This window comes from Neofelis nebulosa, chromosome 9, assembly GCF_028018385.1.
Source record: "Neofelis nebulosa isolate mNeoNeb1 chromosome 9, mNeoNeb1.pri, whole genome shotgun sequence".
NCBI lineage: Eukaryota > Metazoa > Chordata > Mammalia > Carnivora > Felidae > Neofelis > Neofelis nebulosa.
The window spans coordinates 82,228,024-82,255,908 of NC_080790.1; the positions used below are offsets into that span (position 1 = coordinate 82,228,024).

At 40.4% G+C, this 27,885-nt stretch overlaps 2 protein-coding genes across 4 annotated transcripts in view; one reads left to right on the forward strand and one right to left on the reverse strand.

Moving 5' to 3' along the window:
- Window positions 1-27,885, reverse strand: part of RFX8 (regulatory factor X8) — a 259,279-nt gene that overhangs the window by 73,109 nt on the left and 158,285 nt on the right. The window lies entirely within an intron of this gene.
- Window positions 5,312-7,602, forward strand: LOC131485252 (ELAV-like protein 1). Its single transcript, XM_058684535.1, has one exon. It carries the CDS (start codon window positions 5,409-5,411, stop codon window positions 6,297-6,299), a length of 891 nt encoding a protein of 296 aa, XP_058540518.1. The 5' UTR covers window positions 5,312-5,408; the 3' UTR covers window positions 6,300-7,602.

The following is a 27,885-nucleotide window of genomic DNA, read 5'->3' on the forward strand; positions in this document are numbered from 1 at the left end:
AGGATGTGGAGAAACGGGAACCCTCTTGCACTGTTGGTGGGAATGCAAACTGGTGCAGCCACTCTGGAAAACTGTGGAGGTTCCTCAAAAAATTAAAAATAGATCTACCCTATGACCCAGCAAAAGCACTGCTAGGGATTTATAAGCAGTTTTAGGGGCACCTGGGTAGCTCAGTATGTTGAGTGTCCAACTTTGGCTTGGGTCATGATCTCATGGTTTGTGAGTTCGAGCAAACTTAACCACTCCACTGGGGGAAGTCTAAGTGGCAGCTTCCTTGGTTGCAAAATGGGCAGTAAAGTAACTACTGCCAAGTGTAGCTGTGAGACAAAAAAAAAAAAAAAAGCTGATAAAGCATTTAAGCACAGTGCCTGGCACATAGTACGTGCTCAGTAAACTTTTGACTTGCCTATTTTACAACTTTTATGGAAAAGAAATAGTTAAAATGATGTCAGTTATTTTGAAATTTTTGGTATGGTGATAGTATTATGGTTATGTTTGTAAAAAGAATTCATCCATTCTAGAGATACACATTCAAGTATTTACAGATGAAATGAGAGGATATCTGAGATTTTCTTCAAAATAAACCAGCTGGCAGGGGTGGGGAGGAAAAGAGGGAAGGATAGAGGATATGAGATTGGCAGGTACTGATGACTGCTGATGCCAGGCCATGAGTTCATTATACTTTGCTTTCCACTGTCATGTGTTGAAATTGAATTATATATATATATATATATATATATATATATATATATATATATAGCTTTTCATTATATATATATATATGTGAAGCTGTATTACATATCTATATATATATGAAGCATATATCTATATCTATATCTATATCTATATCTATATCTATATCTATATCTATATCTATATATATGAAACTGTATTCCAGGGGATGATGCATAAAAGACATTTATACACATATAGACATACACACACACTTGTTTCAGATTTTCCTAAAACCCTCTTCAACATGTAGAATATCCAAACATAGTATGTTATTAACAGTATAATTAACATTAGTATTTTTTCAATATGCAATTATTAGGACTCTGGTTTAGCATTCTGCAGAACACTCTGGCAACTAAGTGTTTTGCATGCACATACAAAAAATTCTTCTTTGAAAACTCCCAAATACTATACATCTGTCTTGGTGATTTGCAGATGTATTATATTAAAGGACCTGAGAGGTCCTGCAGTAGATAAGCCTGTTTATCATTTAACTTAATGTCTGCATGTTTAATTATCTAAAGATTCCCACCTCCTCCCCATTTATTTGTCTGTTTTTACATAACACTGATTACCATTGATAAACATCTTGAAGGATAAGGGGGTCCCATGGAACTCAGTTTGGGAAACACTGGTATGAGCTACATCACAGAATAAGTCAGATCTTGTGGGCTGTCCAGGAAGTGTAGGATGCTGTTAAACAAAATGTTTTTTAGAGGTTTAGCAAAAAGGAAGCTTAGTGTCCTTGTCTCATGCTTCCTTTGTCTACTTTTCTTCTTTCTACTCTCCTTCCCCATGGCCCCAAACCACCAGCTGCCACATACCCAGAGAAGAGAAAGAGGTGGCCTTGTGAATGAATCTCGCTCACCTCTCCCACAGGAGCAGTGTCTCTGACTATAGTGTGAAAGGGAGGCTAGAGAAAGAGTTCGGGTTCCTTGGGGCTCTGGATGGAGTCTCAGCTCCCACTCTTCCCTCCCATAATTACATATAACTTGGGCCTTCTTATGGCAAGCAAGATTTAAGTCAGAGTTTGGTTCTATCCAAGGAGAGATAGCATAGGAAATTAAAAATACATATATAGTTATGTTTTATACATTTAGCATTCTGCTATGATGCAAATAAATTTTCTCTGATTTTCCTCTTAGCTAGCACTTGAATTCATGTTTTAGCTGTGCATTGGAAAGCACGATGAAAACTGAATAGACTGATAAGTTTGGGATTTCTTTGCTCTGGAAGTTTTATAAAAATAATAACAATAAAAAGAGTGTGATCATAACTGCTCAAGAAATATGCTGAGAGTCACAGAATGTTGATTGACAGACTCACTTTTTACTTATCTGCCCACCACACAATTAACCACTTTCCCTTCCTGATCCTTCTGCAGCCCAGCCAAACACTGGCACACACCTTCCTCCTCATCCTTTACTCTATGAATAGCCCCAGTGCCTCTGAGATCCTGGAGTCCTCTGCCCTTCCCTTCTGATCCCCTCCACTGTATCTTCTCTAGTTTTCCTTTCTTTCTGTCTCTTGACATGTGGAGGTCTGGGAAGACCAAGCAAACCTTGTGCCAGTAATGAACATTATGACACTAAGAATGCTAATACTTTCCACAATGTTCCTTAACACAATTGTTGTTACCATTACACCACATTTGCTCCTAAAACTCATAAAACACTGTCATGTCCACCCATTTATGGAGTATTTTTATTGTTTTGTAGGTAAAAAAAATTCCTTAGAAATTAAACAATTTGCTCAAGATTGTACAGTTGCAATTTGTATTGCAACTAAATTTGTGATCCATCTAAACTTTTGCTATCATTCACATTTTGGTCAGTCCTCTGGATCCTCAGTTTCTCAAAACTGACTGCAGTGATATAACCGCACACCTGAGGATTTTTCTTCTCTATGGGTGTACGCCTATAGTTCAGATATTCGTACAGAAATTATGTAGATTTGAATGTCTGAACTTGCAGTTCCTTGAGAAGCTGCCCATCTATGTGTCTTAGTGCCTTTGCACCACCTACTCTTTCTGCCTGAAGCCTCTAGACTGCCTCTCATCTTCTCCTGGCTAACTTCTGTCCAGCCTACTTCAGGGTCATCTCTCCTTTTCCTGGAAGCTTTCCCAGGCCCCTCTATTTCATCCCATTTAAATGCGGGGTTCCCCAGGGCCCTCCTATACCCCTGAGCTCAATTCTATCACAGCATTGCTCATGCTGGGCTCTACTACTCTGCGTGCCCGGCTGTCCTTCCTCTATATGGTGAGTTCCTTAAGGTAGGGACTGACTAGCATAATGCTGGACAGATACTGGTAGGTGCTAAGTAAATGTTTGTTGAATGGCTTAAGTAATGAGAAATGTCTCCTGAGAGAGATGATAGGAACTTGAGTTTTGTGTTTCTTAAAAGGACCATTTCTTGCATTGTTTGTTTTAGCATAGTATTTTCTATTTCATAAGGTAGGGGTGGTGTTTTTTGCTTGGACCCATCCTAGGAAGCATCACTTGAACTTCCTGACTTTGTTGCCTTTGTCACATCAGATCCAGCCCACCATAAAGAGGCCTGCTGCATTTGATTTCCTCTGCAAGGAAGAAAAACAAAACAAAACAAAAGTCTCAATTTATCACAAAACCCAGCACAGGAAAGCTTAAACAATGGCTCCCACACTCAGCTCTCACATTGCTGAAAAAAACTATTTGTCTTATACAAGGAAGAGAGTTCCTCAAATCCAACAAAGGCAACTCTTCTTCCTGGATAAAGCAACTTTGCCGGGAATGAGAGGAACATTCACAATACAGGCTGACAGTCAAATGACTTTCGTGAACCCAGCAGACTAGTCGAGGGAAGAGAGGCTGACAGCATCCCACTGAGGAGTGGATCCCTTTGGTTTTGATGATGAGATGGACAACAGCTATGACTTATAGCACCCTTGGACACTATACAAGTTTAAAGACACACCATGAAATCATCAGATGTTTTGGAGGAAGCTGGAGACCCATTGAGTCCCACATGGTTGTATAGAATGGTGAAATAGAGATTCTTCCCCTATTTTCATCTTCTACCTTCCTCTGCTAAGTGCTGAGAATGCCTGCTCTCACTTCATTTAATAGCAACCTCCTACTGTGTGATATCTGTGTTACTAGTTTCATTATTTGTCGAGCACCCTCTGATCTCATGACAAATTTAAAAATAATTCTCTCTCCTTTCTTGCTTTCTTTTGGATTTAGTTTTTTTTAATTCCATTTCTTATCATCTAGTAATTTGGAAGTAACATCCTGTGTCTATTTTAAAAACATTGTTCTAGGAATTACAACATGGGGCACCTGGGCAACTCAGTCAGTTGAGTGTCGAACTTCAGCTCAGGTCATGATCTCACAGTTCATGGGTTCAAGCTCCATATTGGGCTCTGGGCTAACAGCTCAGAGCCTGGAGCCTGCTCAGATTTTGTGTCTTCCACTCTCTCTGCCCCTCCCCCACTTGTGCTCTGTCTCTCTCTCTCAAAAATAAATAAACGTTAAAAATATTTAGAAATTACAGCATACATATTTAGCTTCTTGAAGTCTAAACTAATTAACACATTTAGTCTACTCCTCAACAATAGAAGAAACTTAAAAACATTTAACTTCATTTCCCTTTCTGCCTACTTCTCAGGAAATGCTGTAATTTATTTTAATTCTATCTTTTTGCCATTCCCCAGCATTAATACTTTGTTTTATACAAGCAGGGTTTGTTTGCCTTACCCACGTACCTTCTGTTTTCTTTTGCTTTATGCTTTGCTCCTTCTTTCATCATGGCATCACTTTCTTTTTACCTAAAGATTATCTTTTAGAATTCTCTTTATTGAAGATCCATTTTTGGAAACCTCTCTCAGGTTTTATTCTAAAAATATCTTTAGGGGCGCCTGGGTGGCTCAGTCGGTTAAGTGGCGACTTCGGCTCAGGTCATGATCTCACAGTCGGTGAGTTCAAGCCCCGCGACGGCTCTGTGCTGACAGCTCGGAGCCTGGAGCCTGTTTCAGATTCTGTGTCTCCCTCTCTCTGACCCTCCCCCGTTCATTCTCTGTCTCTCTCTGTCTCAAAAATAAATAAACATTAAAAAAAATTTTTTTTTAAATAAAAAATAAAAATAAAAATATCTTTAGTTTTCTCACTTTATTGAAGGATGTGTACACTGGTTTTAGAAGTCTTGAATGACATTTACTGCTTCCAGCATGTTGTTGATATTATTCCACTGTCCTCTGGCTTCTATAGCTGATGCTGAACAGACAGTCATACGTCTGTTTTTTTTCTTTGATGACAGTGTTGGGTTTTTTCCCTGTCTTCTTTTAAGTTCTCTTCAGGTTTGCTATGGCAGATTTAGATGTGAGTTTCTCATATTTTATCCTGCTTGGGATTTCTTTGATTTCTTGAATTTATGGATTAGTGTCTTCCATCATTTGAGGAAAGGTTTCAACAATTACCCCTTCAAATGTTTCCTTTATCCTATTCTTTCTCTTTTGGAACTCTGATTAAATGGATGTTAGACTCTCACTCTATTTTCTAGTCTTTTAAATCTCTTTTCGGCCGCCGCCGCCGCTACCGAGGCCGAGCGGAGCCGTTAGCGCCGCGCCGCCGCCGCCCGCCCGCCCCGGAGCAGCCCCGGGCCCGCCCGCCCGAGTCCAGATTTTTAAAAAAAATACAATGTCTAATGGTTATGAAGACCACATGGCCGAAGACTGCAGGGATGATATCGGGAGAACGAATTTAATTGTCAACTACCTCCCTCAGAACATGACCCAGGATGAGTTACGGAGTCTGTTCAGCAGCATCGGTGAAGTCGAATCTGCAAAACTCATTCGGGATAAAGTAGCAGGGCACAGCTTGGGCTATGGCTTTGTGAACTACGTGACTGCCAAGGACGCGGAGAGAGCGATCAACACGCTGAATGGCCTGCGGCTCCAGTCAAAAACCATTAAGGTGTCGTATGCCCGCCCGAGCTCAGAGGTCATCAAAGACGCCAACCTGTACATCAGTAGCCTCCCAAGGACCATGACCCAAAAGGATGTGGAGGATATGTTCTCTCGGTTCAGGCGAATCATCAACTCCCGGGTCCTTGTGGATCAGACCACAGGTTCCTCCGAGCCCATTACAGTGAAGTTTGCAGCCAACCCCAACCAGAACAAAAACATGGCGCTGCTCTCCCAGCTCTACCACTCGCCGGCCAGACGGTTCGGAGGCCCCGTTCACCACCAGGCGCAGAGATTCAGGTTCTCCCCTATGGGTGTAGATCACATGAGTGGGCTTTCTGGTGTCAGTGTCCCGAGCAACGCGTCTTCGGGCTGGTGCATCTTCATCTACAACCTCGGGCAGGACGCCGACGAGGGGATCCTCTGGCAGATGTTTGGCCCCTTTGGGGCGGTCACCAATGTGAAAGTGATCCGCGACTTCAACACCAACAAGTGCAAAGGCTTTGGCTTTGTGACCATGACAAACTATGAAGAAGCCGCCATGGCCATAGCAAGTCTGAACGGCTACCGCCTGGGGGACAAAATCTTACAGGTTTCCTTCAAAACCAACAAGTCCCACAAATAACTCGCTCATGCTTTTTTTTTTTGTACGGAATAGAGAATTAAGAGTGAAGAAGTGGAAACTTTTTTGTTAGTGTACAACTCATTTTGCGCCAATTTTCACAAGTGTTTGTCCTAGTCTAAATGAGAAGTGAAGAGGTTTTTATACTCGGGGATGCAACCGACATGTTCAAATGTTTGAAATCCCACAATGTTAGACCAATTTAAGTTTCTTAAGTTATTTCCTTAAAAATATATATTAAACAGAAATCTAAGTAGACTGCATTGACTCACCAGTCCCTCGGGACGGTGGTGAACCTGAAGCATGCTTTACCCTCTAAGACTGTCTAACACTCATTTCATTCGGTGTCTCCACAAACTGGATTTAAAAAAAACAAAAACAAAAACAAAAACAAAAACAAAAAACCAGAAAAAGGAAAAAAAAAAAAAACCAAAAAAAAAAAAGACCTGACCTTTTAGTTCTAGTTTCCAGACTAAAGATGTTAGACAGATGCTGAGTGTGTGCTTTCCTCAGCCGCTTCACCATTTTTAAGCGATTTCTGCTTTTGGTTGACGGGAAATTGCTTTCCCGAGCAGGTGCCATCGCCACCTCCTGCTCCCTCAGCCCCGGGCCCTGCAGGGGTGCCCGCCGGGGGCAGGGGGGGGGGCCGCCGCTGGGGAAGGGGGGCCGCACGTTGGGCCCTCCACGGAAGGACTCGAACAGGTCTCCTAAAGCCCAGGCGCCAGTGGGAACGGACCAAAGAGTTTCCGGGAAACTCCAGTATATTCCCCAGTCAGACCTAGCTCCCGGCACGCCCGAGGATGTGTTGCTACCCTGACATCCCGCATTTCTGTCCACACACGGCATGCACGGTGCCCCGCACATCGGACACCGGCGTTCCCCATCCTTTCGCCAGTCCCCCAGAGCATTTCACACGGCGCAGGTGCGGAAGACCGCTCCATATTTTACGACCCCAGAAACATTTGAGCATTGTATTTCTCGCATCCCTTCTCGTGAGCGCTAGACTTTGTTTTGTTTTGTTTTCTCTTTTAGTCGGATTTTGTTTTGAAACTTTGCTTTCGTATGAACACTCAGCAGAAAAGTACTCACTTCTTGCCAGTTATCTATTAACAACAACGAGAGAAATACCCCTTTGATTTGTAGTTTTAAAGATTAACCCTCCCAAGTTCTCTTCATAACTGCCTTGACATTTTGGGTTGTTCTGTTCTGTTAATTTTCTTTTGCTTTTTTGTGTTTTTTGTTTGTTTTTACTTTTGCATTTAAGACCATTAAATTTGATTTTGTTTTGCTCGAAAAAAAAAATAAATCTCTTTTCATGTATTTTATCTTACTTTTAATCCACTAATTGACTTTTTAATTTTAATTATTATTTTTTATTTCTAGAAGTTTTATTTGGTTACTATTAAAATATGCTGTATCACATTTTATAGTTTCTTATTTCCTCCAGAAATAAGCTTTGTAGCTTGTTATGAGCATTTCTTTTTAAAAATACATTGAGAAAGTGTGCCTGCCTGGCTCAGTCACTGGTGTATGTGACTGGATCTTGGGGTTATGAGTTCAAGCCCCATGTTGGGTGTAGAGATTACTTAAAAAATCTTTTTTAAAAAAATATTTATTTTTGAGAGAGAAACACAGAGACAGAGTGTGAGCTAGGAAGGGGCAGAGAGGGAGGGAGACACAGAATCTGAATCAGGCTCCAGTCTCTGAACTGTCAGCACAGAGCCTGATGTGGGGCTTGACTCCTAGACCACGAGATCATGACCTGAGCCAAAGTCAGACACTTAACCGACTGAGCCACTCAGGTTACCCAAAAACAAAAAAATCTTTTAAAAATACACTTAAGTATTTGTTATATATTCTGTCTGATAATTAATTATCTGAAGTTTGAAGTTTGATTTCTCCAATCTACTATTTTACTTATTCTTGTTCAAGATGTTTGGTTACTTGTTGGGGCACCTGGGTGGCGCAGTCGGTTAAGCGTCCGACTTCAGCCAGGTCACGATCTCGCGGTCCGTGAGTTCGAGCCCCGCGTCAGGCTCTGGGCTGATGGCTCGGAGCCTGGAGCCTGTTTCCAATTCTGTGTCTCCCTCTTTCTCTGCCCCTCCCCCGTTCATGCTCTGTCTCTCTCTGTCCCAAAAATAAAAAATAAAAAATTAAAAAAAAAAAAACGTTGAAAAAAAAGATGTTTGGTTACTTGCATGCTTGTTTGCTTTGGCTATCTATTGGTCACTATTCTTGAAAAACTATCTTTAGAGTTTTATCTGCCTGAGGCTGAAGATACTTTCCTCTAAGAGAGAATCTGTGCTTATTTTTGCCAGCAGTCTTGGGACACTACTAGTCCAAGAGAAATTTAAACCAACCTCAAAGCTTGAGTTGTGTTAGACCACCAGGTGATATGGTTATGAACTGCAAATCCACACAAGAGTTAGGTTGTGGTTATGACTCCAGGGAAATTTTTATTTCCCACACTCTTTTCAGTATTGATGCAATTTTCTTTAAGTTTTCTTGTGGATGTTTGCTTAAGGAATAGACTTTTTGGGTCCCCGCTTTATGGAGGGACGGCCTCTCATAAGACCAACCCCACCCTGGTCATGCCCTAGGTATTGACTTTTCTCCCATTGTCCCATGAGGTCAAGAAAACCCAAGCTCAATTTTGACCAGTTGGCAAATGCTCCAGAAGGAACATTAGAGTTTCATTTAACCATAGAGGTTTTCCACTTAAATGTTTGGTTTGGTAATTCCTTATTATCTTGTTAGCTCTTTGGTGTTTTTAATACACAGTGAAAGTGAACTTGAAATTATTAGAAGTCTTGGGGCTGAAACAATCTGAACATATTCTCAAACTTTATTTAAAAAAATTTTTAACTTAAAAATCTTTTATTTTATTTATTTTGAGAAAGAGAAAGAGAGTGAGAGAGGGGGAGGGGCAGAAAGAGAGGGAGAGAGAGAATCCCAAGCAGCCTCCGCGTTGTCAGTGCAGAGCCTGAAGTGGAGCTTAATCTCACGAACCATGAAATCATGACCTGAGCTTAAATCAAGAGTTGGACTGAGTCACCCAGGTGCCCCAAACCTACTTTCAGACTTTAAATGGGCAAGAAGCCTGGCTTGCTGGCATAGAGCCAGGTGTGGAACATGAGTGCCTAGTTGGCCACTTTTGGAAAACTGAACTGGTACTGTGAGATGAACTGAACACTGGGTTAACATGTTCTGATGCTGATGCTCATCAGACTTTAGAAAGGATCTGGGTAAAATGAGTGGATAAGATTTTTAAATTTTTTCATATATTAATTTTCATTGATTTTTAGCAAGAGTATTATTCTGAGTAACCTCGCCAATTGTATTTCCAGAAGTAGAAGTCAGTCATTTTCATCTGACTGATTCTTACTCATCTATTAAGATACATTTAGGCATCAAATGCCCCGAAGTATTTCCTTATCCTCCTAGTCCTTCTCATGCAACCCAGAGCCCTGCTGGATGATCTCAAAACCTACCCACATGATGGTGCCATCATTGTACTTATCACACCGCATTCTTTTTTAATCTTGTTTTTAATTGTGAAATACAATACACTACAAAAGGAACGTTAAATATAAAATATAGCTTAACAAATTAGTATAAAACAAGAGTTGGCAAATATTTTCTGTAAGGGGCAAGATAGTAAAGATTTTAGGCTTTGTGGTCATACAATCTATCTCTCAACTACTCAAGTCTGCCATTGCAGTGAAAAGCAGCCACAGGCAACATAGAAACAAATGAGTGTGGCTGTGTTCCAATAAAGTTTTATTTACAAGAACAAGTGGCAGGCAGGATTGAACCCACAGGTTGTAGTTCTGTAACTCATTAGTACTTTATGCCAATGAGTAAACACTGAGTTAAGAAATGGCATATTGCCTTTCTTGGCCCTTCTCAACCATAATTCCTTTTCACAAATATAATCACTATCCTGACTTTGATGATAATTCAGTCTTTGCTTTTCTTTGTAGTCGTACGAGCTAAGTATACATCCTTAAACAAGATAGTCAGTTCTACCTATTTTAATTATTATATATGAGGACACTTAATTTTTTGCATCATGACTCTTTTTACTTTTAAGATTCATCCATGTCACTGCATCTAGCTATAGTTCATTCATTTTCTTTGTCATATAGCTTTCCATATGATGGTATGACAGTTGTATGACTTTATTTATCCATTCTATTCATGGACATTTAGGTTGTTTACAATAGTTTGGGACTATTTTGAATAATGCTCCTATGAGATGTCTTTTGGTACGCACCTGAAAGCATTTCAGTTGCACCAAAAATACCCAGCAGTGGGACTGCTAGGTCATAAGGTACGTAATTCTTCAATTTTATTCAAAATGAGAAACTGTTTTCAAAGGGGCTATAGTAATATACACTACCATCAGTAGTGCAGAAAGTGCCTGCTGCTCCTTTTTGTTAAAGATAAAAGATTGCTGGCTGAATGAAGCACCCTCCCCCCGCCCCAGGTTCCACCTTGGGCAGAAAACCTTATTCTAACAGAAACTTTAAAGTGTAAAATTCAATGGCTCTTAGTATATTCACAGAGTTGTGCACCCATCACAGCAATTAATTGTACAACATTTGTATTACTCCTAAAGAAAATCTGCACATCTTAGTAGTGACTCCCTACCCGCTCTATCCTGCCCAGCCCTAGGCAAGCACTAACTTACTGCCTGTCTCTATGGATTTGCCCAATCTGGACATTCCATATGGAATGTGGAATCATACAATATATGGCCTTTTGTGTCTGACTTCTTTCACTGAGTATATTTTTTTTAGTTTATTTGTTTGTCGAGAGAGAGCAAGCGAGCAGGGGAGGGACAGAGAGAGAGAGGGAGAGAGACAATCTTAAGCAGGCTCCTTGCTCAGTACCGAGCCCGACACAGGGTTCAGTCTCACAAACTGTGAGATCATGACATGAGCTGAAATCAAGAGTCAGGCACTTACCTGACTGAGCCACCCAGGCACCCCCATTTATACAATATTTTTAAGGATTATCCATATTGTAGCATGTATCGGTACCACCTTATTATTTATCTATTAATTTAAAATTAATTACTTAATTAAATAATTATTTAATAATTATTCCAAACACTATACCATTCTCCACAGTGGGCTAAGAGCTTCCTCCTTGGCTCTGAATGCTTTGAATAAGCTAATATGTGCTTCTCTAACTGAAAATTACTTAATATTTTTCTAAATAAAAATGACTATCACCCATCTCTTTGTAAAGAGCAGGGCTATTCTCTATCTTTGGTAAATGGAAGCAATTTAATTCACCCTGGTGATGTGGGATAGCTGTTCCAGTAAAATCAATAAGGGATGAGTTGCTGTGAATAAAGTGTCACATTCTGATGGCTGAGATTAAAGATAAAGTCCCACATGAACTGGAAAAGAGTTCTATTAGATTCTATGTCTGCTGACATCACTGAATAGTGTGATACAAAATATCCAATGTCACCTTCCCTGGGGAACAGCATCAGTGATGGGTCAGCGTGACTTCTTCCCAACAGCTTTCTTAAGCCAAGAAAAGCATCAGTTTCCCCTGTTGCATGCTCTTTTTAATCTAAAAAGGCTTTCAGGGCTTGGGCCCTTCAGAAGCAATCTCTCAGCTCCCTCTGACCTAAGGTAACACAAAGAAGGAAGGAGAATTATTTGAATGAACTGGAAGAAGGCTGGCCATAGGGCACTCCAACTGAAGTCCCTAAGGGATACTAAAAACAAAACCAAACAAGGAATAAAAGTTGATGAGAATATTGATTCATACCATACTGGTTGATCAATATGTTGTCAGATATCAAAAGAATTAACAATAGAACATTTGGAAATGTGTACTCAGATGGAATAAATGTCAAATAGGAAAACGGGGAGATAATTTTATGGGCTTTTTACAAAACTTATGTCAAAGTAAAATGTTCAAAATGTTAAAAACATGACTTTCACAAATATAGAAAGTTTATTTAACACATTAGTGAGAGATTCAGTACGACATTAAAGCTGTTTCAAAGTAGAATTTAAGAATTTATTTAGTCAGGAAAGGCATGCTGAAATGGCTTTGCTAAGTGTATTTATTTACTGAGGCTAACATAACAAAGTACCACAGACCAGGGGCTTAAACAACAGAAATTTATTTTCCCATGATTCCGAGGCTAAAAGTCAGGGACCAAGGTGCTGGTAGGTTGGTTTTTCCCAAGGCCCCTCTGGTTGGCTTGTGGCCAGCCATCTCTTCTTTGTGTCTTCACTGGACCTTCCCTCTGTGTGTGTCTGTGTCCTGATCTCTTGATCTCTTGTTACAAGGACACCAGTCAGATTGGATTAGGGCCCATCCTTATGGCCTCGTTTTAGTTTAATTTCCTCTTCAAAAATCTTGTCTTCAAATACATTGTATGGAATTGGGGGTTAGGACATCAACATATGAATTTGGGGGGACACAGCTCACCCTATAACACTTTGCGTTAGAGACAAAACTAGTTAATGTCCTAACAGGCAAGAAAATGATAATTTTGGGTGTAACTTTGTTTACCAGACAGATCTTTGCAAACCTACTAGGCAAAAATCTACAATTACGAATCTAGGCCAAATCAGTAGTAATTAGTAACTCAAGCAAAGGTACATTCCCCAGAGAATCAAATAATCCTTGAGTGGGCCTGTTCAACAATGTCCCTAAATGACAGTGAAAGGAAATGCAGTTACCCTTTTATTGTAATCCCAACTTTGCATAGTTTTTTTTTTTTTTTTTTTTTTTTTTTTACGTGTGTAACAAATATAACAAAACGTAAAAACAGGTAAGTGAAAATACAAGAGGTTAGGGAATTAAATGATATACAGTGTATATTGGAGAAATGGTGAGTCTTGAAATTCATGCAATAGAATTTTTTCAAGATTAGGTTATTTGTAAAAATTCATTCAGTAACACTGAAATTATTTTATTGCCTCTTTCCTTTTTTAAAATGTTTTTTTAATGTTTATTTATTTATTGAGAGAGAGAGAGAGAGAGAGAGAGAGAAAGCATGAACAGGGGAGGGACAGAGAAAGAGGGAGAGAGAGAATTCTAAGCAGGCTCTGTGCTGTCGGCGCAGAGCCCAATGCGGGGCTCAATCCCACAAACTGTGAGATCATGACCTGAGCCAAAATCAAGAGTCTTGGACACTTAACCAACTGAGCCACCCAGGTGCCTTGCCTATTCCAATTTATATATAAATTTAAAAGTCATGATAAAATTCAGAAGATTAGTAAGTATTCATTCATTATTTTATTCACAGTTTCAAATTAAACAAGGTACTGTGGAAAAAATGGATTTGAGCAACTAACATTACTTTTTTCCATATCTGCTTAAATTTATAAGAGCTATATTCACGTGAACAATTAATGTGTCTATTAGAAATGATTCTGGCATAAATGACAATAGAGCCAACTGAACCTCGACTCTGTAATACTTTCTTAGCTATCAACACTATGCTGGTTTAAATTGACCCCTGTGTTACCTTAACGTTTGACAGACACTCCCAGCACCCAGTCACATCCGGGTTCCCCAACCAACATCAAATAACTGAGTCACTCAGGCGCCTCCCCCCAAATTACAACTTTTACCAAAGAAAGGGCTTTTATGAACCAATAAGGAAAAAACCAAGCACCTTAATAAAAAATCAGGTAAAGAACACGATTAATCGATTCACAATAGAAATTCAAAAGCCATGTAACATGAAACACAAGTCTCCTAATAATCAAAGAAATAAAATTTAAAATGGAAATGAGAAAAAAAAAATCATGGATTAGATTAGCAACAGGTTTTTCGTTTTCCATTGGCTTAAAAAACAAACCACAAACACCTAATGTTGAGGATATGAAGAAAGGGGCAGGCTTTCTCAAACATTGGGTATGGCAGGAAAAATAGGAGCAACTTTTCTATGGAGCAATTTGAAAGCATTTATTAAAAATGCAAACATGCCTGTTGTTTACCTCAACAATTCCATGTCTAGGAAAATATATTAAGAATCACCCATTTGTATAGAGGACTCTAGAATTTTATGCATTACTCTGTTGTTTAAAATGAGGGGATTGAGGGATACCTGGGTGGCTTAGTCGGTTAAGCCTTAAACCCTGGATCTCAGCTCAGGGCTTGATCTCAGGGTCATGAGTTCAAACCCCACATTGGGCTCCACACTGGGCTCTGCACTGGTTGTGAAACTTACTTAAAAAAAAAAAAATAAAAAATAAATAAATAAATAAATAAATAAAATGAGGGAACTGGATAAAATGTCCTGTTTGATAACAAAAATATATTGCTATAATAATAATAATAATATATTGTCTTTATAATAATAATAAAATATGTTCCTTCTTATAACAATAAGAAAGCTATTACTATTGACAAGAAAAATAGAGTATGTGAGCAAGGTTTTCCAAAAACAGAGTATTGTTCATTTATATACCATATACCATTTATATATACCATAGAGAGAAGCATTTATATACCATAAAGAGAAGCAACAATGCTTCAGTTATTTGAGGGGCACCTGGGTGGCTCAGTCGGTTGAGATTCCAACTTCAGCTCAGGTTATGATCTTGTGGTTTGTGAGTTTGAGCCCCGCCTGGAGCCTGCTTCAGATTCTGTGTCTCCCTCTCGCTCTGCCCCTCCCCCATTCACTCTCTGTCTCTCTCAAAAATAAATAAACATTAAAAAAAATTTTAAGCTGTAATTTGTATTACAATTTGTATGTTAACCATTTAAGTAGGATATTTTGTAAATATTTCCCCCTTCTTTTTTTGTTTTATTAATTAACTAGTTTATTGTTTGGGTGAATTTTTGCCATGTACAAGTCTGCATGTTTTGTAGTCAATCTTTTAAAGTATAATTTCTGATTCTAGGTTCAAGATAAAGTAACATATGTAATTTGCAACTGATATTTAAAACAATAAGTTCTTAGAAGGTAGGAACTGATGCTATATATTCTGTATGGTGTGGAGGCTGGGTATTTTTAAACAGCAACAAATTTAGGTATGCAAGGAAAATTCAACTACGTAATATAAACAATGGCATGCTGAGAAAAAAAAATGACCTTACCGGAAAAACAAAAGTTTGAATAATTTCTGGGAATGTATTTAAAGAGAGAAGTAAAAAGTCTACACACAATGCAATAGCTAATGGGAGCAACAGTTAGTTACATTCTGGGTTTTTTTGCAAGTGTAATTGATCTTTAAAAAGTTGAAGTCCCTGGAAAAAGAAATGAAAGGCTCTGGAAAGTAGGATAATTTTGTTTAAAAATGCATGAAGCTCTTTGATAATACAGCATGGTTGGGGAAATGCCAGAAATGGAGATCCAGCCACAAGAACAAAGCTAAAGTATTTTATGTCATGAAATGAAATAAAAATTTTAAAAGGATAATTTCAGCAACTTTACGGCTATTTTCCAGGAGATCACTTACAACCACAGATCTGCAGCTGTGACCCGAAATTATCTGGGTTCCCCCAGCATGGGATGAGAAAACAAAGGAGAGCTCTGAGTTCATACAAATCCAAGTCTATAGCCAAGAATAATTTAAGAACTCTAGCGATAAAAGATTAGCAATTGGCATTTAAAAGAGTGTGAAATGGAGTGTGTTTGTAGTCTTTAAAAAAAAAAAAAAGGAAATAAACGGAACTGAAAGGATGAAATATATTGTTACTGTTGTTGCCATATTCCCCAACAGCTACATGAAAATTCTGCAGGCACCCCCAGTGTCAGGTTCAAATGCAGACCTCAAGCCTTCTAAGTCTACCCCTGAGGTCTTGGTTAGTCTACTCTCACCTGTCCTGATAGCCAAGCTAGAAAGCTTTGAGTTATCTGGGGTTCTTCTCTTCTCTCTCTGCCTTAGACCCAAATGATGGACAGGTGACATTTGTTCTGATGAGCTTTCCCAACCCCTGGTGAAAATTACTTGGTCTTCTGCTGTACTTCTAAAAGGAAGGTGCTTTTTCTGAGATTGAGTTTATCACAGCTGCTTTGTATTTATAGTCCGTATACATCCCTGGCACATAACAGATGCTCACATGGTTTCCTGCGTTGGAAATATATCCAGGAAGGCTAGTCACCTATGTGATGTATTTTCTCTGGCGGAAATCAGTCTGACTGCTGTTTCAGCGTTGCTGCTCCTTAATCCTTGCATATTCCATTGCTATAATTTTTTTTTAATTTTTTTTTTACGTTTTTATTCATTTTTGAGACAGAGAGAGACAGAGCATGAATGGGGGAGGGTCAGAGAGAGGGAGACACAGAATCTGAAACAGGCTCCGGGCTCTGAGCTGTCAGCACAGGGGCCCGATGCGGGGCTCGAACTCACGGACCCTGAGATCGTGACCTGAGCCGAAGTCGGCGCTCAACCGACTGAGCCACCCAGGCGCCCCTCCATTGCTATAATTTTTATGATTTTTCTTCTCTGGCCTTGGATCCATGGGGTTTTTTGCAGCTGTTAGTAGCTGCCTACAAAATTCTAGACTGTATCTCGAGGCTTGAATTAGTTTCTGTAAATTAATAGGCCACTGTGATCACTTTTTATTACTAAACCAAAGAGCCACCTATGATGCAAGGCATTTTGTAACCTTTGGGGAAAATATTTCTGAAAGCCCTTCTCATGCATCTGTGAGTGGCGAAATGAGGATGTCTGTTGCTTTTTTAAAAAGAGAATTCTTCTTTTTAGTCTATTTACAGAAGAAGCTTTCACATTATTTTATGAAGTGCACTTTAAACCCTCCTGTGCTACAGATACTGAAATAATGTTCCTGGAGAGAGGTTTGAAAAGAAGCTGCTGGAGCTGGGAGGCTAAGCTGTCTGTCACCTCTGAAGAAAACGTGTCTAATTCAATTATCAGAGTCAAACAGTCAGCTCCTGGTCAGGTGGATGATAAATTGACCTCACCTGAAACTGGATAGACAGGTAATCATGAGAGATACACAGCCCAGCGCAAGTAATTCCTGATGGCAGGGACTTAATCCCAGTCACCATTTTATTCCTGAATAGTACCCATAAAAGACCTTTGAAGCAATTTACTGTTTTTGAGATACGGCACAAAACCCCCTCCAAATGGAGGCTTTTCTTTGTTCCTTTCCTCGGGGATGGACATGAGGGCCAGCAGGCGGCACAGGGGTTTGGGCACAGACCAAATATTTGGGTTAAGTAGCATGAACAAGAATAGGTTTTCACCACCCCACAACTAGAAAAGATGCTCCAGATCTCAGAGGCATTAAGAGGCACAGAGCCTGGCAGATGGAGGAAGAATGTAAGGGAGCTCCAAAGAAGTATGGAGACACTGCCAAGACCCAAGGGTGGCCAGGGTGTTGGCTCACAGAGGTCCATGTTCTGCATCCCCTCCTGTCCCACCCTGCCGACCACACGGCAGGAGTCTGTCTGCTCAGTGCCCTTGAGGCTTAGTTGGCTGCAGTGCAGTGTTCCCCATGTGGACAGCTCTCCTATTTCTGGCCCTTCCATTGGGACTCCAAATACCTGTAAGCCCAAAGGATGGAAGCTGAGCTTTGAAAATGAAGGTGACCCCATCCTGCACTGTTAGTTCATTGGGAGAAGAGCCTGAAGGGAGCCAGCCCAAGCCTGCACCTGAGATTGGATGGTGGTAATTACTTTCTGCTGAACAAACATTGGAAGGAAGCCCAATAGCAAAGGTGTGAAGGGATGAAAAAAGTCAGCGGCCAGTCAGGCTACAGATATTTAAGAGTACCCACTATCTCCTTGGTATTCCCTCAGGTGCTGGGAACAGGGCAGTGAAATTCCTCCACTTGAGGAGAATAAAGACAGGAAGAGAGGAAGGTGGGCATGTAGACAGTCAGGGCCAAGGATGAGTTTATAAAGAATTAATAATGTGGTCTATCCTTATAATGAAATAATACTCAGTGTTTAGGAGGAACAAAGTTCTGACACATGCTACAATGCAAATGATCCTCAAAAACATTACACTAAGTGAGAGAGTCCGGACACAAAAAGCCACATATTGTGTGATTCCTTTTATATGATATATCCAGAAGAGATGACTCTCTAGGGAACAGAATGTCAATTAGTGGTTATAGGAGCGAGGGGGAGGGCACATGGGGAGTGACTGCTTAATGTGGAAGGGGTTTGACTTCAGAGTGTTGAAAGACCTGCTTTTTTTTCCCACCCAGCTTCTAGACTTCGTGACACAGAATGGGAGGAAAGGCACAGATGGTAGGACTGGAGAGGTGGGTGGAAATGGAGATGGACTCAGGCGTGCTCTGGGCTCCCCTTTGTGGGGGACAATCTGAGCAGTGGCAGAGGCACCAGAAACCCGTGACAAAAGCTAAGCAAATGGAAATCTATGTAGTCTAGAGGCTGTGGAGGGCAGAGGAACACAGGAACAAATTGCAGAGCTGGCTGTTGAGGATGTTGCATGGTCATATGGTGGGAAGCCCTGAGCAGTTTTAGCATGTGAGAGAATTGGAGAGGAGAGGAGAGGATATTTTAGGAGGTGTTACGCAGGTCAGTGGTTCTCAAATTGTGTTCTGGGGATTGCTGAGTGATCTGTAGTCACTTTCAAGGCAACTGCACATTTAAAAGTATTTTCACGAGAATATTAAGCTGCTATTGGCCTTTCCACTCTCATTCCCTTATGTGCACAGTGAAGTTCACTGGAAGCTACAGGACGTGTGGTATTGCAAGTGGCTAAATACAGAAGCAGCTATGAGAATTTAGTTGTTTTCTATTAAGCCAGACACTAAAGAGATTTGCGAAAATGTAAAACAATTCTACACTTTCCATTAAAGTTTTCAAAATACAGCCTCTTTTTCATAAAAACATATTATTTATCTTAATGGATGTATCATTATCATCGAAGTGACTGGATAAATATATATTTTAAAATTTTCAGTTATAATTGTAGCAGGGTAAATACCAATAGTTAGAATGCACATATACAAAAGCCCCTTGGGTTCCTTGATAATTTTGACGAGCGAGAGCAAAAAGTTTGAGAACTGCTGGTATACATTATAAAACTGGATCTTGTTTCATGATTTTGGCATGATCTATGTAAAACCTGGGCCATGTGGGCTCTTAATTCTTTGGGCGCAATCATAGGAACTTTAAAAAAAAAAGTAAAATTGCTGGTCAGCTAAACTACTCTAAAAACACTCTAAAGATTTAAGTACTTTTGAATTTTGTTTTCCAAATTGAGTAGAATATCATTTCCTAACCTGAATATTTTATCATCCTGTTTTCTCCTTGACATTACATACTGCCTGTTCTCTGAAACCCGGAATCTTAATCCTTATTCCAACTTTCTTCACACAGAAATATTCAAAAAAAGAGAAATTCCAGCTGGGAATGAGGCAGCTCTAAGTTGTTGTGGCTGTCTGGCCTTGAATGCAACACAAGGCAGTGAAATCATTCATCCTTTCTAATGACCCTGGGTAAATTTTTATTTGTTTCATGGGAAGAAAGCCAAATTTCATGACTAGAAATACTATCAAAATTAAAATCCCTCTATTATCAAAAGCCCAAGAGATTTTCTGTAGAGGTCTTATATCCAATAAAGCAAAATTCTCTTGATCCAGTGAGTTGACAAATCCCTCAGAATTTATTTTAACAGTCCTTAACTCATTGATCCATGATCATTATAATCTCAATAGAGACTGGAAATTGATATAATATCCCCCAAACAATTTGTAAACTGGAAATATTAATGGATATCATCTGGTTAATTGTGTGTCTGAGCTCTCTAGAGAAATAGAACCAATAAAAATACATATAATGTATATATACAGATATATATATGTATATATATGTATATGTTATAGTCCTATAAACAATAGGTCTATACATACATCATATAACATATATACACATATTGTATCTGTAGTCAGCAGGCTGAAGACTCAGGAGAGCTGATGGTATAGTTCCATTCTGAGTCTGAAGGCCTGAGAACCAAGATGGTATAAGCTCTAATCTCATTCTGATTCTAAATCCAAAGGCAGGAAAAGATGGATGTCTTGGCTCAAAAGACAATTAGGCAGAGAGGGTGAATCCCTCTTCTCAGACTTTTCTGTTTTATTCAGGCCTCTAATGGATCAGATGAGACCCACCCACACTGGGAAGGGTGATTGGCTTCACTCAGTCTATGCATGCACATGTTAATCTCATCCAGAAACATCCTCATAGATACATCCAGAATAATGTTTTACCAAATATCTAGGCACTCCGTGGCCCAACCAAGTTGACATGAAAAATTAATCATCACAGTTATTTTCTAACTTTTTTTAAACCATGGGGACCTTATGTCATTGGGATGGAGGTATTGAATCCTCTGTCCCCATTCCCTGTGGGTATTCTGAAGATCCACAAGCCCAGTGTGGAATCCCTGTTTATGAGGATCATAGTGAACACCTACTTGGCATATCCAACTTGGAAACCATACTAAAGGAGCTACCAGGACATTCAGAATTGATTCATTTCAGTCTAAGACTCAAAGCAGAGAAATTTACATGAAGCTGCCTCAGTCATTTCAAAATTTGGGAGGAGATGTGGCCCGAATATGCAGGGGACTCATTCTGAGTTAGAAGAAAGTTGATATACATGAGGAGAGCCCATTATTTACCAGGGACCATAAATTTATGTATATTTCCTAAGGTTGTTCTTGTCACCACCCATCTGAAGGACCATTTGAAGGTTCCTAATGGCCAGAGTGACTTTGCCATGTGGATCAGCTGTGAAAATATCCTTCCAAGGTGTCCTGACAGACACAGAGCCATGGTAAATATCTCCTCCATAAATATCTATCACTGAGTTTTTGCCAAAGCTGCAGAAGGAATGAAGTAATAATGCTTTTCTGTCTACACATGCTTGTGTCCCAGAAGCAGTCTTAAACATAAGCACTGTGCTGGTAGAGGGTTGTTAGCTAGAGGGAGAAGGAACTTTTAACAGAAGGATGATATGCAAGGGAAGGCAGTTCAGCATCATGCCAAAGGTAGGCATGTGGGGGTGTGGGGGTTGGGCAACAGAGAGGACAGCCAATCGAGGTATTGGCATACTCACACAGGCAACAGCTGGGGAAGGAAATCCAAGAGGATAAGGCTAAAAATAGAGGGATACTGAGTGGGGAAGGAGGCTAAGGTACAAATTAATTGAAGGCATCCTCACTGAGCTGGTTGGAAAATCTTAAGAAGGTGTCAGATCAGTGGAGACCTTAAGGGGCGATGAACGTAATACACAGTTGAATGTTCAGGATGATGAGAAAGCAAAGGAATAGAGAGGCTTCAGGGGGACCACTATGTGTCTAGGTTTTGAGGGACACAGGGTGCTGATATCTGACTACCACCTGACAAGAGGCTAGGGGTGAGACTTCCCAGGTCTGGGCTGGATCTGGACCCACTGGATCACCTCAAAATGGATCCCACTCAAGAGGACTGTCTGGAGGATATGCAAGCCTCAGATGTCCAGAGGGACAGAGTTGATAGAAGACGGAGGTAGAAGAGAAGTTGGTGTTGCACAATTTACAAGCTTCTTTTGTCCACTTCACTTGTCTTGGAGCCAGTCAGCACTCAGGAGATCATCTACATGGTGCCCCTAATTTATAGCCAAACTCACTGGTATTAGATGTTTTTCCATGGTGAGGAAGTCAAGATTGATAGGAACACTGGAACCTGTAGTACTTGTGAAGTTCATTTAACTCAATCCCCACCCTGCCTAATCTGCCCATCATACTTCCTCTTGGGCATAGTGTCCTTGACTTGCTCTTTTAATCTTAAACAATTGGGACATGCTCTTGGCAAACTTGTGAGGTCACTGAGGCAGAACCCTGGTGTTCCTTTTCTACATCCCTCTGGTGTCCTCTCCTCATTCCCCATTCCATCTCCCACAAGTATAATCTTGGGACTCATTGGGTGACAAGAAATCCCCTCCTCACTTGCACCCATGGAAACTTGCCTCTCATGATGGTGCTTTCCCCTTGGGTTCAAATTCTGGCTCTGCCATTTACTAGCTGTATGACAGACAGCAAGTCATTCTGTGGTCTAGGTCTTTCATGTGGAAAACAGTGACAGAAAAGTACCAAACCAGAGAGTCACCGTATGTTTACTGGAACATACTGGCACAGTTGTCACTGGAACATATAGCACTTAACTCATACCACAGGGTTTCCCAAATTAAGAGCCAGGGATATATATCCTTAGGTGTTACCAGGCTCACGGATTTGAGAAATGCTGCTATTTACTTGAATGGATGATGCCCTCAATGCACAGACAAGTTGCAAACCACAAATATCCTTTGAGTATGAATTGTGACATAAATACCAATAAATGTGGCCATGGTATCTCTAAATACAAATGTTGTCACAGCCATGTGCTGTGTGAGCGGTGGCTAGCCTGCCCTGGGTCCCCTAGCACTCTGGTGTTTGGTCTGTGTCCCTTAAGCAAGTGTGGGATAGATGACCCTCCCATGACCAGTGTGATTGATGATTTAATTAAAAGGAAACATGGTGAGGGAGTGTGCTCAGAACTGGAACCTAGAGTGCAAGATCTTCAAGGTCTTTCTTTCCAGCTCTAAAATTCCAAAATAGCACATCCTTCAAAATGTATGAAATCATATTACAGCACAGAGGCATATGATATTGTTATGGACTGAATGTTTGTGTCCCTTCAAAATTTGTGTATTGAAGCCCTTACCCCCATTGTGATGGTATTTGGAAGTTTGGATAAGGCCATGAGGGTGGGGCCCCATGATGGGATTAGTGTCCTTATAAAAAGAGGAAGAGAGACCAGAGCCTTCTCTGTCCCCAGGAGGACACAGCAAGATGAGGGATGTCTGCAAGGCAGGAAGAAAACTCTAACAAGAAGTAGATCCACTGGCACCTTGATCTTGGACTTCGCAGCCTCCAGAACTCTGGGAAAAAAATGTCAGTTGTTTAAGCCACCCAGTCAATGGTATTTTGTCGTAGCGGCCTGAGCAGACTAAGACAGATGGCAACCTAAGCAGCCCTATTTGGTATAAGTATTAAATCAATTTAATAAATCAATTAAATAAATATTAAATCAATGAGGTATTCATCTTGGACAACACTTTGCATTCTTTTGCTAGTGATTATTGATGAATCTTAACTGGTTACCTTACTAAGAATTTTACCAGAAAACTTACAGTAGAATTGGCAGAACTCTGCCCAGCACACCTGCAGCCAGAATTTAATAAGTGGCAGGACTGGGAGTCAAGGGGCCTGAGGTTGGATTACTGTTCTACTGCTACAAAGCTGCTTGATCTAGAAGGTTCTTCCTCTTTTGGGGTTCCAAGTCCTCAGTGGCTTACCAAGAGCAGAGCAAAGGGAGCAGCCACCTCAGATGCAGACTGTAAGGGGAAGCACCATCTGTAAAGAATTCTAAAATAATAATAAAACCAACTAAAAGTCAGTCTGCTTTATAGAATCACTGTGCTCTAGCATTTCTAAAGTCATTGATAAAGAAGTCCTCACTCGAAAAATATTTTTTGGTTTAAGTTCTTATTTTTAAATTTTTTTTAATGTTTATTTATTTTTGAGAGAGAGAGTGAGAGACACAGTGTGAGTGGGGGAGGGGCAGAGAGAGAGACACACACAGAATCTGAAGCAGGCTCCAGACTCTGAGCTGTCCACCACAGAGCCTGATGTGGGGCTTGAACTCACAAACTGTGAGATCGTGACCTGAGCCAAAGCCGGACACCTAACCAACTGAGCCACCCAGGCACCCCTTAAGTTCTAAATAATTGGTGCAGTTACCATAGATTTTTAATAATACTTATGTAAACTTTAGAATATGTGTATTACTAATCCATTATGTTAGTTTTTCTATGGCTGCATAAGAAATTGCCACAAACTTACTGGTTTAAAACAGCATTCACTTCTCGGCATATGTCCAAAGGAAATGAAATCAATATCCGGAAGACACATTTGCACTCCTGTGTTCACTGAAGCACTATCCACAATAGCCAAGATAGGGAACAACCTAAGATTTTTTGATGGATGAATGGATAGAGAAAATGTGAGACAGACAGACAGACACACACACACACACACACACACACACACACACACACACTCCAGAATATTATTCAGCCATTGAAAAGAAGGAAATCTTGCCATCTATGACAAAATGGATGATCCATGGGCATTATCAACAGCATGGACATTATGCTAAGTGAAAGAAGCCATACACAAAAAGACAAATAGTGCATGAACTCACATAAACATAGAATCTAAACTAGTCAAACTCAGAAGCACAGAGTAGAATGGTGGTTGCCAGGGGTTGGAGGATGGAAGAAATGGGGAGATGTTGGTCAAAGGGTACAGAGTTTCAGTTACTCAGAATGAGTAAGTTCTGGAGATCTAATGTCACAGCACTGTGACTACAGTTAAAAATATTGTATTGCAGATTTGAATTTGGCCAAGTGGGTACATCTTAAGTGTTCTCATCACACACAAAAAAGTAACTATGTGAGGTAATGGATGTGTTAATTAGCTTGTGGTGATCATATGACAGTGTATACAAGTATCAAAACATCAAGGGGCTCCTGGATGGCTCAATCAATTAAGCATCTGACTCTGGGTTTCAGTTCAGGTCATGATCCCAAGGTAATGGGATCAAGCCCTGAACTGGGCTGCGCACTGAACATGGAGTCTGCTTAAGATCCTCTCTCTCTCCTTCCCTCTGCCCCTATCCCCTGCTTGTGTGCTCTCTCTCTCTAAAACAAAACAAAACAAAACAAAACAAAAAAAACAAAAATTAAGTTGTCTCAACATCTTAAATATATACAATTTTACTGGTCAATTATATCTCAATAAAGCTAAAAAACAAACAAAAAACCCAGTCCCCACTTATGAGTTCACAGCTGTGTAGGAGTGGCACAGTGTGGCTGAGCTGCTATTCTGTTCCAGGTCCTGGAATGGAAGTCAAGCTGTCAGCCAGTCTGAGTCTTTGGCTCCTAAGGCCACTCACATTCCTTGCCATGTGGCCCCCTCCATCCTCAAGCCCACAACAATGCATCCAAAATTTCTCCTGCTTCACATCTCAGATTCCTTATGTCTCTGACTCCCACAACCAGATTTAAAGGGCTCATGTGATTAGGCCAAGCCACCTGGATAATCTCCCTAAAAGATCAACTGAGGTGAGACCTTAACTACCTCTGTAAAGTCCCTCAACGCAGGGCCTAGATTCGTGTTTAACTGAATAACAGGAGAAAATGCCTGGTCCCCAGGGGTTGCAATTTGGGGGCCATCTTAGAATGCTGCCCACTGCAGTCCTTACTAAACTTTATGTACCATGGAAACATTATTTCAGAGAACTTCCAATTATACAATTGGCCGTGGATTAGCCTGGGCTTAGCTACACCCATTCCTTTTGAGAGCAAACCGGCCTGTGTTCCCTTTGAGTGAGTTCACTTCAAGTTCATGTCTAATCCTCTGTAGAACTACATATTCCCGCATTTAAACAGTAGATTTGAAATAAACAATGATAGCAGAATGATTGCAAAGATGAAGAAACAGAATGTGAGTTATTTCTAGTCTCACTTTCTATATGATGACTTGGAGTTTTCATTTTTAAAATTTAAAACTTTGAAACTATGCCAACTGCAAAACATAATATTTTTGTTATGTGCAAATTTACCATACACAAAATGCATGATTAAATTTGAGTAATATTTGAAAATGTATTTAAAATTCAAATTTATTTTTTTACCTTACATTTATCAGTTGTTATGGCATTGTACTATCATCCATTACCATGATGAACCAATTTTTAAGTATACATCTTTCTCCTCTATATTAAAAAAAGTTATTGTAATTAAAAAACACTAATCCATTGTTTCCTTCCTTTGTTGTACCAAAAATGTACTTCCTTTTTTGTGCTGGATATTTATGTTTTACTGTCATGATTATATATAGAAAGCTTAATCAAAAGAAAATTTTACTGCATTTTTTAATGGCCATTATTATGACTTATTCCATTTCCTGATTATTACTGAAACACAGTTTGTTGCAAAAGAAGGAGAGCGATTAAAAACTGATCAAATACACTGTGTACCCACTGCAGGTGCTTGGGCAAGCTTCAGATAACATTAGCAGAGAATACCATTTCGGGCTCTCTCCCACATTCGGGAGACTGGTAAGTGCTGTGTATATATTATCTCATGCAATCTTCACAAAATCTTCATTTTACAGATAGGAAGCAGCCCCGGAGAGTTGGCTCACTTGTGAATATAGAAGCTGAGACTCGAACCCAGGCCAAGTCCACTTGCCATGTCATGAACTGGCAACTTGTAGAAAAGCCTTAACATGCTGTTGTTTGTTTTTTTTTTTTCTTTTTTTCCTATGAGTCCTGCCTCAGGGTGGGCAGTCCCATGATTTCGTGACATGACTTCTCTGTGGAAGCAAAGAGAGTGGGCCAACCCCCCTCCACTATTGGCAGTTTTGTGCCTGAGCATGGCTGACCCACCTGATGCTGAGTTGAATCAGCTATCCTTCTTCTGGCCCCATCACTACTTCTGAAGCTCTGGGATAGTAAAGGAGGCAAGGCTTGTTTTGGATATTTTTTAACCTGTTAGCCTGTGTGTTTGTTCTTTCATAGCAGTGACTGCGCGTGGTGGATGGGTGTAACCCCAGCACCTCCCAGGGTCCTTGGCACATAGTATGAGTTCAAGAAATGTTTGTGGAGCTTACTTGGCTGGCTGAATGCAAGCTACTGGTTAAGAAGGTATTTGGAAACTCTCTGGGAATTTTGTTTAATGCTGAGACTCTGATCTCACATGAATGATGATCAATTCCTTCCTCTGGCAGGAAGTAGTGGTCCAGTTTCCTCAGCCAGAAATTTCCCCCTGCGACTGTGGTGGATTAAAACGGAAGGAGCAAGCAGAGCTGTGGAACAGGCAGGACGGCCAAGGTCAGCATGGCTGTCAAACAGGTCCAATCACATTGTCAATAAAAGGAGAGTCTGGTAGTCACTAAAGTCATGTGCAGATACTCCAGTTGTCTCCTGCTGGTGCATGGTAGGATTGTACTTCTCTGTACCTACTGAAATTAGGCATGGCCGTGTGACTTGCTTTGGCCAATGAAATATGAGCAGAAGCTTTGGGAGCTTGTAATTCACCACGTTGCCTTTTTCACAGCACAGTGATCATGGAATTTTGTGTGGAGAAGGAACCTCTATCAACCTGGGTCCCTAAATGATTATAGTGAGCAGAAATATTCCACCAACCCATAGCAGACAAATAGCATGAGCAGAAAATAAACTCTTATTGTTATTAAGTCACTAAGATTTTTAGAGTGATAGTTACTATAACAAGCACCTCGCCTCTCCTGACTAACACAGAGGATCTGAGGCAGGTATGGGGAGGCTGAGGAGCACATCAAGGGCCTAAAGAGATATGGAAAAGAGAAATAGGAAACGTGGGTCGAGAGGTCAAGTGGCAAGGGGGTCTGGGTAGACACTGAAACTGGAACCCTTGTATGTGGTTGGGCTTTACACATTCTGCAGCAGGCCAGCTCTCTCTGAAGGTCCCAGGGGTAGAGAAGGTGAGCACAGGCCATGCAGTGACACCATCCAGGAGATATGC